The sequence below is a fragment of the Strigops habroptila genome, chromosome 5 (assembly GCF_004027225.2).
Source record: "Strigops habroptila isolate Jane chromosome 5, bStrHab1.2.pri, whole genome shotgun sequence".
Classification (NCBI taxonomy): Eukaryota; Metazoa; Chordata; class Aves; order Psittaciformes; family Psittacidae; genus Strigops; species Strigops habroptila.
The window spans coordinates 54,795,566-54,809,210 of record NC_044281.2 but is presented as its reverse complement, the minus strand read 5'-3'; the positions used below and the strand labels follow the sequence as shown (position 1 = coordinate 54,809,210).

The window sequence follows — 13,645 nt, the reverse complement described above, 5'->3', positions numbered from 1 at the left end:
GCTGCTTTTGGCCTTTCACTGTTGGTTTTTTCTCCTTTTCCTTCTTTCTCTCGCTCTCCTTTTTTTTTTAAACAGTCATCTGTTATCTTCTGGAAAGGGCACCTGACTAGTGATGATACACCATCACTCTGGGAGCTGATTTAGGAGGCACAGTGCCCTTCTGACTTGCCAGACAACAGCAGTTGCTATGTGGCTTCCTTTGCTTTGTTTCTTCAGGAGACCATTTGGTATTTACAGCATTTTCTCTAAGCAAGGCATCATCCCTGAGATATGCTCATGTGAGAGTGCTTTAGGGAATCCCAGCTGCGAGGTGAGAGTAAAGGATTTTATCATTTAAAAAAAGAAAAGAAAAACCACAACGAAAACCAACCCCCAAACCAGCACACCACAAAAAAACCCACCACAAAACCCCAAAGAAATCCTGGAAGAGATGCTGTTTCCTTCTAAGTGATTCTGTGAGATAGAGGTGCAAGAGTTTTACCAGTTCAAATACAATCCCATTTTTTTCAGGGAGATATTGAAACTCCATTTCAATGCAAACCATTTTGGAGAAGGGTGGAGGCTGGAAGCCTGTTCAAATATCACCTGATTTCCACTTTCCTAGCGTAAATAGTGAAAATAAGAGAAGGGCGCAAGCAGCCTAGTTCTTATTTCAGGCAGAAAGGAAGGCAAACGGTATAAATCAAGAGTATCACAATTTAGATGCTTCTGTTATGTTTGTTGTTTGTTTGTTTTTTTAACCTAAAAGATAGAAAATGGATGTAATTTGCCAGCTAGGACTTTGGAGACACTGGTGTGGCTGGGATCACAGAACAGTCTAAGTTGCTTGAAGAGACACATTTGTTTCCCTGGGGTACAACAGTAAGGGAACAGAAGGGCTCGTCTCCCAGCTGTGCCCGCAGTGGTGTGCTGAAGGCACACTGGGTGCTGCTCCAGGTGAGCCCAGCTAAGTGTGAAACTTGGCTTAGTCCAAGCAGGGAGAGGAAAAAAACCCAACAGTTAAATGTTTTTTTATTTTCTCTAAGGATACGGTGGAACTAAGCCAAAGTGTGTATTTGTACTGCTTTGCCTAAGGCAGCATAAGCACCTTCTCTGGTGAATCACTAGGTCCCCAAAGCTTTTGCTCCTCACAATTGAATGCCAAGTATCCCGGGGAAGTGCTGCCAGATACAAGGATGCTGTGACACTTCTGGGCTAATGCAGGATGGCTGTCCGTGGCTGAGGGTCTGCAGGATTCTGCCCCAAGCTCCCCAGGATGATGATGTTTGGGATCTAATCTGAAGTCTCTGTCTTTTCACTGTGCCCTGGTTTACCTCAGTTTTTCTGCCTAGTGCCATTTCCTCATATTCCAAAGAGCATTTTCCTAATTTGTTGCCCAGTATCTCTCAGGAAGCTGGTGACAGTGGCTCCTCACTGTTCAGGGGCCAGCATGAGCGGGATGCTGGCAAGGAGGTGCACAACATAACTTTGGAGGTGAAGGAAGACAGAGATGGACAGAAGATTGCTGCCACCATGACGCTAGGGACAAGTCACACATGGCAGGGTTTGGAAACAAAACTTCTGCAAGATGGAGATAAGGGGGACAGGGGCAAACCCACTCAGACAAATTTGAGGCTTCCTTGCAGCTACAGCAGCCATGTTAACATGCAGTAGATAAAGACCCAGCTCAACTGTTTTGATGCTGATTGCCTGGCTGCTTTAATTGGATGTGGGCTTCTAAGTCCTAAAGTCAGCTGTGTGACAGGACAAACTGGTATTTACCTCATCTCCTATTTATCTCTTATTTTTGCTTGGCCAGTACTGGATAGTCAGTACATATGTTCCCATACATAAGAATTGTCCACATAGTGGTGGATTTTACTGCAAGACGAACAAGTAACATTTTACATCTGAAATTACTGTTCAGATTCTGATTTGAGGCAAAGCTATCCTAGCCTAAGTTCAGTTTCTGCTCCAGGAAATGCCTCCAAGGCACCAACAACCATCATAGCAACCAGATAATAACCACTGAGCTGCAGAGCTACTCATTGGCTGCACTTGAATACCCAATGGCCTCTGACAATGTGACACTTGCATCACTCATGCAGTGCAGTGTCCCTCTGGACTTGCTGAGGTGGCCTCCTGCTGTAACAACACACGGAACACGAGTACTGGTCACCATAAAGCAGTGTTTTTAACTGGGAGGTTACGAGCGTGGCTGAGGACAAAGTAGCTTTCCAAGATAGGTCTTGGCACACCAGGCTTCCTGATGCACTCCATGCCAAAGGGCTGGCATACAGACGGATGCAGGGCTGCTGAGTCCCACTTCAGTCTTTCTCCTCCCTTTTTCCTTGCTGTCCAAGATGTTCCAAGCGTAGGAACGCCACGGGGGACAAAAAACACCCCCACTGCTTCTGAGCACTGCACTGCCCAGTGAGCTAGTTTTAGGTGGAGCACCATGTTTGCAGCCAGGCCCAGCAAACCACCAACAGCCAGGAGCAGTATGCTGTGTGGTGCAGAGCCAGCATGTGGTTCCAGGCTAAGGCTGGCTGTGCACTTGCACCAATATACTGACACACCAAACTGGCTCCGCTGGTGTGCCTCTGAGCCTGTGGAGCAAATCCCTGCTAATGTGGCTGCATGTTACCTTGTAGTGACCCTTGTTACAACCAGAAAAACATTGTCTCAGCCTCCTTATCTCAGTCTCTGGTAGGGCTTTGTATTGAGAGAGCCCAGGTTCTGTCCCCCATCCCCTTTACAGCTCCAACAGTAGAGAGAAGATAGATAGACCTTCACTCTCTCCCCAAAGCAGAGAGTTAGGCAGGGAAGCTAGTGAAATCACAGTGAAATCAGCCACCTCTTCGAGCCATTTACCACATCACGAGGCAGGATGAATCAATAACATACATTGAGCTGGGAAAATTAATCTGCATCCAGAGCATCATAACAAATTAAAAGGAAATAAAATCAGTACAATTCCACTGGCTCTCATTATTATCACAGTGCAGAGTAATTAAAATCCATGGGCCAAATCCAATGCTGGAAGAACTCTCCTGGAGCCAAACACACTGTACAAGGGCACTGCTTTCTCCAGATGCTATGTGCTGCAAACAGCAGCAGGAATAGCAAACGAGCAGAGAGGATAGGGCAGGGTAAAAGTGGAACCCATTTAGGAGTCAGGCATTCTGTTTGTTGATCTTCCTCACCCAGAGTCATGCTGCACATCTGCTGCTTTGGTGCTTGACGGGCTGTATCTCAAAAGCTCCAGGCACTTGTAGGTGGGGCTCCTACTCTGACTACAAGGTCTTTCAAAGCCAACACACAACTGCCATTCATCAGTCTTGGCTAACACCCCCATCCTGCCTCTTTCCTGTTCCACTGCTCCCACCAAGCTCTTCTCTCACCCCCACTCCTCAGCACAGCCACCCCTGCTACACCCTCTCTTCTTTCCTACAGAAGCTCCTTTTCCCTAACGTGGAGCACCCTCTGCTATCCTGTTGTCTGATGAGGCTCTTGACCCATCATTCTATGTCTTTCCTACTGTTTCCATGTGACCAGAAATAACACAGCACTGTGTAGACGAGCAGTAACTACGTCCCTTGTGGATGTGGCTATATGGCAACCAGGTAAGACCAAACCTGGAATAAAGGGCAGAAGATCCTCCTTGGAAAATGACTGGTTGTGGAGGCACTTTTGTGTTAGCAGGCCTGGTTCTCAGAGCCAGGAATGGAATGTCAGCTCTTCCCATACCTGCTGGAAGGTGTCCTGAGACTCAAGTGGCAGATCAAACATGCAAACTATGCACCTTAATCTTAAAAAGTGATAAGCTCAGGGGCTGCTTATCAGTAAGGAAGGCTTCCATGGCCCACTCCTTCCTCTTTCGAAAACAGATTTTCTTTTTCTTACTGTTTTCCCCTGTGACTTTGGCTGATGTTTGTTCTCAATGATACAGAGCTTTCAGAGAAGCTGAACTACTGACTTGTGAGATCTCCCCATCGCAGGTATGGCTTCAGCAAACCAACTTCCAAACCAAAGTACAGTGCTTAAACAAGGAAGAGGACTACCACATTGCAGCTCACATTCAGGTTATCTTGTGTTGCAGAAACCTGAACCCTCATTGTCCACAGAGACTAGAGCTGTTGCAACAACTGTGGTAAAAAATAGGGCACATCGGAGTAAAACAGTTAAGTACCGCACACCAGGACTCCTGCGGGAGTGAGACTTCTGAGTAATTCTTGTAATTGAGAGGTCTTGGACCAGTTCAGGCCTGAGGTTTTTTCAGGTTAAACTACCATAGCACGGATTAGCAGTGGAACTGTATTGATCCTTTATGAGATGCATAAAGACCTCCCTGGCTCTTGAAAGACACTCTCTTGAAAAAGGTCTTTCAAGAGGAAAATCCTCTTGAAAGGAGTTGCTTCTGCCTACTCCTAGAAGCAGGCTGGAAGGATCAGCGACACTACCATGAGTGACAGGAGTACTTCAGCACAGATCTGGCTGATATCCCCAGGCACTGATGTTCTTTTAGTCCAGAGGGCTCAGCTTCAACCCAGTAGCATCATGGAAGGCGCTAATTCTGCTCCAGTCAAACTCTGAACCACCGCTTTGCTCGTACATCTCTCTGCAGGGTGGATTTATTGAGCAAGATGCCCGAGATATAAACATCCTTAAGATGAGCAAGGACTTGATTAGATGGAACAGTAGGTGAATTGTCCTTGAGACAAGCTACGAAGCCAGCAGATAAATCTGTCAACAGCAGCTCTAACTGGCTGTGACACTAGAAACTAATGTCTGTCACTTCTGTGCTAGGTCTGAATGCAGCTGCCTCTTCTCAGTGTCTAAGTGTCTTTAATTCCCTTCTTCCTGGGGGAAGAACCTTGCATGAAAAGTTCAGCTGTGTGTACTCTGAGTTTTGTGAACCACTTGCTTGTGGTCAAACCCACTGTCATCTTTCAGTCACTAACTGGCTTCCTAAACATGCCTACAGAACCAGGCAGATCGCTGTGCTGCAAACAAATGAGTTTTGAGAGGACAGTGACAACACTGCTCTCAGATGCTGAGGAAGCCACAAGATAGGCTGCACAGTGTCTTACTGGAGCAGCTCTAGCACTGCATCCACAGCTAGTGCAGTAACTGGCTGCTTCTGCAAGCACTGACAAAGAACTGTAAACTCCCACCAGCATCTGCTGAAGCTTCATATCCCAAAGGAAAAATGGATTTTTGCTTACAGTTATCTTTAAGCATTACAGCAGCAGAGAAGGCAAGGGTGTAGACACTCTCTCTAGCTAAAAACAGAAAGACATGCTTTTTCTTTATACGAAAAAATATACTGCTGCTCCTTGACTTCCTGCCTAGGACAGGAGATGGAGAAGGATTTCAAAAGTTTCAGTTCCTTTAAATCCTTCCTGGAAAGAAGTATTTAGGACAGGTACTGTTTAATTGCTGATCAGGTTATTTCTCAAAGGTGAGGGAACTGTCTCAAAGCCAGGTTCCAAAACGTCTGCAGAGGGCCCTGAGTTGTTCCAGGCCCTGAGTTGTTACATGGAAAAATGAGTATCAGCAGACAGTGGAGATATATTTTTTTCCCTTTTTCCCCTTGTACTTCACCTTGAAGCAGCTGTTGGCAAAACCAGAAAACTCCTCTGCCCCTCAGTGTATTGAATACAGCCTTGGCAAAGGGACTGCAGTCTGTCATCTCATGAATATGGGAATTGCCTAATTCTCCAGCTATTCTTATTACCTCAGCCCGAGGGTCCCAGCTTTCCATAACTAATTCCTGAAATCACAGACTGTCCACTGTCCTTGATGTCCTTGAGCAACAAATTGCTGCTCCTTGTGTAACTGATGGTGTCTGCTGTGGTGACACGTTTTCCCAGGGCCCTCCTTGAGCAGGGACGGCATTGTGGACACAGCTGCTGACTCCAGCACTCCTGTGCAGTTCCTGGAGCTACTCACCCTTTGTGGCTGTAATTCACAGCAGTGTTTTGAAAATAACAAATGCTGCCTGGCACTCTGCAGTGGCGCAGGGCTGGCTGAGCAGCTCTGGAGCCTGGGCAGTGGGCTGGCAGCAGTAATGCAATCCATCCCTAGCAGCAGAGATCCTTCACCCTGAGGCATCCACAAGCTGTGGAGCTCCCTCCCTCCTTCCACATCCTACCTGGTCTACCTAGGCTCGCAGAAAGTCTAGGGATCTGTGGTGCCTCCCAGCTGTCATTTCATTTTCACCCCATTGTCACATATGTTCTCAGCCTAATTTCCCTCCCTGTGCCCATGCACTTGTTTTCTGTTCCGTCATTATGATCCCGCCAGCCCTGTCCATCCTCCCAGGAGCTCAGAGATACAAAGCGCCTTCCTGTGCTGGAAGGGGATAATGGCTGCCAGAAACCAGCTGTAAGGGCTTTTGCGAACTGCAAAGCAGCTGGAAGCTGAGGCTGAGCTAATTATGAAGCAGGGACTGTGAAACTTGTGGAGATTCAGGCCAGAGGTGCTCAGTTTATTCAGAGACACATGGGCGCATCCTTTGAATGTCAGCAGGTGATGCGAGAGCAGGAAAGTCACGAAGCTGTGGACAGCCTTACAGTTCTGGCTTACAGAGTGCTGCATGTGATGCCTCCTCATCTCACAAACACCCACGACTGCTGCTACCAAGCTGCTCTGGACAAGGAGAAAATGCTCACGCGCTGCACTGGCAGCTGAGGAAATCTTCATGCTAATTTCAAGGCCTAGATTTCTGCAGAGCACAGGCAGGTAACAGCTTTTCTCAGAGGTCAAGAAGTAGCTACAGTAGTACAGGCTACTAATTCAGGGTCATGGCAAGGTGGAAAAAACCTGTAAGTTTTTCCTGTTTCTTTTGTGATACAGGATTTTAATTCCACCACCACCCCCCTCGAGCTTGCCAAAAAGGCAACTGCATCAACGCTAAAATAAAACTGGATTGTGTCTTCTAGTAATACATTTCTTCTTCATGGTTTAAAACTGGCCCATACAGAAGCAGCAAGAAAGAATCACCTTGGAAGTCCATGGTTTTGTAATCAGAACCTCCCTTTCAATTAGTCATACTGTAAATACAATAATTCCATCAATACTATGGAACAGTCATGCTGCATTTGTACCAACATAAACGAGTGCTAATGTGCCATAGAGCTAATCTGATATGACGGTAATTGGCTGATGCCCAGCCACGGAGGCCCCGGAGCTGTGCTTGCTCTCTCTTCTCTACAAGAACTGTCCTCTGAAAGGAAACAGTCTTGCCTGACAGCAATGAACAATGCTCCTTGCAACTGCAGCACCGAGGTGGTTGAGGTTGGGGGGATGGTATTTAAAATAGAACTTGATCTCCTACAAACTTTAATATTAAGAAATCAAGATTTCGAGAACACCTTGTAAGAATAGATCAGGCTCACAAGCACTAGTGGATATTAAACCCAGAAAAGCCATAAAAGCATTCAATCTGCTCCTTTCCATCCCTCTGGGACTAGTGGGAGCTGTACATCATCACCTAGTGTGCAGTAGGCTTCTCTGACACAGATGAAGCTTAAGAAGCTTAAAACTTTGCAAACGCTTTGGGCTACTGTTGTTTTTTGGGGCAGTGCTCCACAGACAGCAAGGGCAGCACGTTTGAAATCTGAGGCTGCTGCTGGGGTTCTCCAGTTAAGGGCCTTAAAGATCAACATCAGCAATGCCTAAGGATGGGAACTAGATCTCAAACACAGCCCATCTCCTGTCTGGGCCATGAAAGCAAGTGGACAGACTCCAAACCAGGCTAGGATCAGGAGTCTTCGGGGTTACAGTCACAATGGGAACCACTTATTTTGCTTTTGGAAAAATGCTTTTCAAAGAGTCTTAGTGAGGAGAGACCTTCTCTCTTTTGTGATGAAGTCTGTCAAAGAATTCATGGCAGATATCTAAGCTTTCTGTATTTGGCTCATCAGCTCTGTGCATGCTTTGCTGTCTGGCTGTACAATGCCTTGCCTAATGCACCCTCATCCATGATGAAGCTCTTCGGTTCTACCCCAGTGCAAACCAAAGAACAATCAGAGACTTGTTTTAATCAGAAACCATTCTTCTCGAGTATAGCACTGAAGGCACACAGTTTTTTGCAATATGCAAGAGCAATACTTCAAAGTCCCAAACCATACATGGCCTGTTAGTGTCCAAAACAGCTACTGGAGCAGCCAGTGAGAATTTTGTTAGAGGAGATGGGGAAGAGCTCCCTAAACAGAGGATTTAGGATCTGTGAGACAATGGCTTCAGTTCTGGATTTGACTTAAATCTTTCTAGGTCTCTCATCTGCTCCTCCACCTGTAAAATGGGGTCTCAGCCTTAACTGATGTCTGCGAAGCATTTTGAGAGCCATGAAAGCAAAAAACCATTACCAAGCCCCCAGGCCTTACCAGAACCCCAACAAACAATGGAGAGTTGTTTATAATGCTTTTCGGTGCCACAATGACTAGGAAATAAGGAAAGACGAAAGTGTAGATGCACCCAGCGCTGCTTCTCTGCAGTGTAAATATAAAGGTAGGTTTTATAGATTTCCCTCCAGGGAATTCTATCATAGCTACTATTTTCTGTTATACAGTAAAACTTGTGCCTCTATAGATTCAAAGAGATGTCCTTGCTAATAGCTCAGGTATGAAAACCTATTACAAATTTGGGAAAATGCATCCTGGGGTTGAAAACGTTATGAATCACATGGAAACGAATTAAGAAATGACTCACTTGCACCCTGCGGGTTTAAAGAGCTAAGTGCTGCTCACCTACCCCTTACAACAATTAAACTCAGCCTAATACCGTACCAGCACACAATATTCCACCTTGCACGGCACAAAAGCCCCATGGCATCTAAAGGGCTCTAACACGCCAATTTGCAGAGCTGCCCCTGCTGCTGCTGTTCCAGGACCCGGAGAGAAAAAGCCGGGGGGGGTTCCTCCGAAGCCCTGCGCAGTGAGGGCAGCAGCCAACGACTCGCCCACAGCAGAGCAGAGCAGAGCGCTTCAGCCCGTTCTTCTGCAACCGCAGGAGCCATGCCCGAGCGGTGCGAGTGAGGAGCCAGCGAATGCAGGGGGCGGGGGGCATGCGGGACTCCGGCAGCGAGCAGGTGTCAGCCGACGAAGGCATGGAAGGGTTTGGAAAGCCTGTGTGTGTGTCCCCGCTCCCGCAGCGCTCCCCGGGCTGGGCGCGGAGCTAGCGGTTGTACCCGAGCGGCCCGCCGGGGCAGGCAGAAGGACCTGGGCAACGACACCCAATGGAAAAATAAATCCATAGAAGGCTGCGCCCGGTGCCGCCCCGGAGCGGGCTGGAGCCGGGCAGAGGCACGGAGGTCACCGCCAGCCCCGCAGCCCTCCCCGGCGCGCAGCCATTTGCCTTTGTTGCAGCCCCGCGCCCGCAAGGTGCGGCGCCGGGCCGGGGCTGAGGCTGCAGCCCGCGCGCCGGGTCATCTTCCCTGAGGAGAACGGCCCTCGCGGCACGGCGGAGGGGAGCCGTCCTGCGGGAGCCGCAGCCGAGAGGGACCCGCCCGCACCTACCTACCTGCGGAGCCCGTCCGGGACGCGCCGCTTCCCGCCTTTGTTGTGCATGCCCCGGCAGCGCCGAGCCGCCGGCCCGCCGCCGCCCGTCCGTCCGTCCGTCCGTCCGCCCCCTCTTGCGCCCGCCGCGCCGCAGACAGGCCCCGGCTTAGCTCGTCGCCTCGGCAACGGCGGGCGCGCGGCGGCGCGGGTGGGGTAACGGCCGCCGCGCAACGGCCGCGGGGCCCCGCCCGCCCGGAGGGGGTGCGGTGCTGTGAGGGGAGGGGGGCGGTGGCCGAGGGGACGGGGCTGCTGTCCCGCGGGGTCCCTCGGCCGCCGCTGCGTGCGCGCCGGGCAGCGCAGAGCGCGGGAGGCGGCGCGGCAGCCCCCCGCCCCAGCCCTGCGCACCTCCTTGCCGAGCGCGGCTGGGGTTTCCCAACCTGGCTTGGGTTGGCTTCCTCTTACCGTGCTTGGCATCCCTCATTTTCCATATCCAGTAGCTTTTCCTTAGACTGAGCACCTCGAAGCCCCTAGTACCTGGTCAAAGATTGCACGTTCTTTCTTCCTTCAGCAGACATGGCTCTGGTGACTTTGGTGACTATCTTCCCGTCCCAGCGCTCACAGGTTTTACACATGATGGGCAGATTCACTGAAACCAGTGGAGCTGCTCACAGAATAAAGCCAAGGCAATGGTAATGCCTCCCTTTTTCCCCGTTCCTGAGCGTGGAAATGACTTGTATCCTGCATTTGCAACTCTTTGATTTGTAGTTCATTTTAGGAGCAGCAGTGCCAACTTGGATGCCTCTTCCCCTTCAGACAGCAAGGACTTGGCAAACTCAGTGGTTGCTTTGATTGTTTCTAGGATTAAGTATTGCAGTTCACTGGCTCTATCATGTAATGCTGGACTGAGCTGCGTCTTATTATCCATCTTGGATGTGTGTATGTTCATCTTGTTCCGAGCAGGCAGGCTCTGGATTGATGAGACATGTCACATGAAGTTTCCTTGATAAGACTTGCTGCCTTTCACGGGTTTTATTAAGTGATCAAGTGTAGGTAAAGACATTGTTTCTGTTTGAGGACATCATTAAATACAGAAGAACTAAATTCTGCAGAGAAAAACTGAATTCAGAAATAAATAAACAGCATGGCAACCCTAAGCTCTTTCTGTGTGTCCAACATCTGATTATACAAATGTGTTTTCTTTCTGGGGCCTGTCAAACTCCCATTTCACCTTCGTAGAAAGGGATGTCAGTGGCACTGGGCTCACACAGCATCCTCCACTGAGGCTCTTAAATTACAAAGGCACCATACAAAACCTCCTCAGTAAGCCTCAGCTGAAAGAGGAAGGACAGAGGCAGAGACAGAATGTGCTCAAGGTCACAGAGGAGTTCTCCAGCACAGCTGGGAAGAATTGCCAGGGCTGCGGTATCCTGACAGCAGTTCTGGATGTTGCCACCTTGTCCTCAGAAGGCAGTGTGAGCATCCCCAGCCCTGCCTTCAAGGGAGGGCAGGGGAGAGTGGGCGGGAGGTGCTCGTCCTGTAATTGTCTCGGTAAATCTGGGCCCTTATAGCATTTGTTTAGTAAATAATCTCTTTGTTAACAAGTTTTTCACTGTGTGCAAGGATGCCTGGAGGATGACCCTGCATTACTGTGCTCGAAGAAGAACCGTGAGACCGATTGCGACGATCTTTGCAGCTCCCTCTACAAAGAGCTGCCTCCTTTTGAGATGCATGCTAATTTACAAGTAGCCCCAGTTTCTCTTCTTGGAGAAAGCTTTCATTTCTCCTTGTACGTGATGTATGTGACACTCTGTGGTGGAGAGCAGATGTCAGTACCAGTTTCTGCTTCCATGGAAATCAGCAGTAGAAGACTGGGAGGTGAGCAGTGAAATAGCATCGGGGCTATCTCCTGTCGGCAGCTCAGAGCTCCTGTTACAGCCAGTCTGAAAGGCCAGGAGACGCCCTTGGATTTAGCAGCATAGTCTCAAGCGCATGCCTGTGTCTCTGCTGGAGATGAGCGTCCTGTTGTCTGCAGAGTCCAGTTACAGCTAAAGCTGAGGGAAAAAAAAGTATCTGTCTGCATGAACAGGAATTTTCCTCCATTGCAAGAGCCAGCGGAGCACACTGCTTTCTCTCCAGCTCCAGGAGGGCAGAGTGACTTTTTTATTGTTGTTCCTTTGCTGCCTTCTTCCTGCTCCATGACTCTGGTGGCACCTTCAGCAGAAGAACAGTCACCATCCCTTCTTTTTTATCCATATCCATCAGAGGATTTTGTTTTCCAGATTGTTTGCTGCTGCTGAAGCTGCAGCAGGAACGCTCCTGTATAGCTTTACTTAAGAGAGGGAAGAAACAAAACCACATGACAAATTGGTCCAATTTATCAGAGCAACAGAAACCTGCAATTCAGCTAAATCGCCCCCACAGGCCAGCTTAGATGGCATCAATATTTAATGACCTGAGCTCCACTGCCTTCACAGCTCTGGCTTCACCGCTGCCCCTTCTCACATCACAACGTGCCCCCCACGTTTGTCCCTCCACCAGCAACAGTGGCACAGCCCAGACCTGCTGGGCATGACCAAATTCTGCCCCTTTTCCTACTGGGCTGGACCACCTGTGCTGCATGTTTATGCCTCAGTAGCAGTTCTCAGCTTTCTGGGCATGCCTGTGGTCTGTGGCAAACAGACAGGTGGGAGCAGGGCTGGACCCATCTCAGCTCATGGCCTCTCCTACAGTCTTCTTTTGAGTGACCGTGTGACCCAGATGGGACTGCTCACCTGGTAGCAGGCTGGAGATGGCTTCTGTTCAGCTATCTACATCTGTTCTCATTATTCAGGCAGGGGTATTTTATCCCAGAAGGAATTGCAGGGAAATAAATTGCCAGCAGGAAGACCCAAAAAGAAGATGAGCCAAGCTGTGCCAAATCCCTCTCACCTGTGAGTGAAAGGGGCAGGAGGTTTGCTCAGGGATCTCTTTTGTTTGGCCCAGGCTCCAAGCTGGCTACAGTAACTAGCATCTGAGAACATCTCCCAGGTCTGCCCTGGCACGGTGCAGTGACTCCCTTCTGGCTTGCTCTGCCTGGGACAGTAACAGGAACAAGTGACAGGTAATAAAGTTATATATGGTTGAGGCATGTTCCCTCATGGCTCTCTTGCCTCAGTTTCCATGGTCTGCAAAATGGAGATCATAGAACCATAGACTGGTTTGGGTTGGAAGGGACCTTAAAGACCACCTAGTTCCAACCCCCTGCCATGGGCAGGGACACCCTCCACTAGACCAGGTTGCTCAAAGCCCCGTCCAGCCTGGCCTTGAACACTGCCAGGGATGGGGCAGCCACAGCTTCTCTGGGCAACCTGTGCCAGTGTCTCACCACCCTCACAGTAAACAATTTCCTTCTACTATCTAATCTAAATCTACCCTCTTCCAGTTTAAACGACTGAGATCTCCTGGTGACAAGCACAAAGTAAGAAGAGGCATTTACTATGGCAGTGGTAAAATTTGCGCTGCTGGGCTGGTAATAACCCAGCAACCTGAATTCCTCCAGCAAAACTGCACCTTCCACCAGCCTCTATGTTCACTTAAAAACACCCATTATCCAGCAAATTGCATATTCCAAAGGGGAAGTTCATTATCCACTTCAATGGCAGTGAGTGGCAGAGACCATTACAATAAATGGCTTTTTGGCAAGATGGCTCTATAATTCTCTTGGTATTTAACACTGGCCAGGGGGACTCATCTCTTTATATAAAATACATCCAGCAAAGCACCTTTGTCAACATCCCCCTGTGCTAAAGAGCTGTCATAATGAGGGTGATTAGGAACAAACATTGCAGCAGAGGCTGCTCTCTCAAAATAGTTTGGTTTGGTGGCTGCACAGCAGAGGGGACTATGAGGGGACGCGCAGAGGACTCGTGTATTTGCAAGGGAATAGCCAGCTTGCTGCAGCTCATCCAGAGATGTTGGGCTTTTTTCCAGTGCAGAGCTTGGCAGCTGTTGTGGGGCAGCGTCCATCCATCCCCTGGAACACTTGGAGACTGCCCCCAGCCCCTCCACTCTGGTGGTTGTAGAGCTCCTGTCTTGCTACAGGCATGGCTGAAAACTAGTAGCAGTGCTGTACAGAACAGCATGTGACTTCACAGGCACGTGTGGGTATCCTGGCAAATACT

At 49.2% G+C, this 13,645-nt stretch overlaps 1 protein-coding gene across 4 annotated transcripts in view; it reads right to left on the bottom strand.

The window, feature by feature from the left end:
* LOC115608869 overlaps positions 1-12,547 on the bottom strand; it is a 47,027-nt gene extending 34,480 nt beyond the window's left edge. The window contains exons 1-2 of one of the 4 annotated variants that reach the window (XM_030488337.1): positions 12,257-12,547; positions 9,508-11,814 (exon numbers count right to left, since the gene is read on the bottom strand). In XM_030488337.1, the coding sequence (XP_030344197.1) occupies positions 9,508-9,959 (452 nt within the window). In that variant the 5' untranslated portion in view covers positions 9,960-11,814; positions 12,257-12,547. Of the gene's footprint in view, positions 1-9,507; positions 11,815-12,256 lie in introns of those variants that run through there. The other 3 variants (XM_030488335.1, XM_030488336.1, XM_030488334.1) reach the window with 3 other exon arrangements.
* Between the last annotated feature and the right edge of the window lie 1,098 nt (positions 12,548-13,645).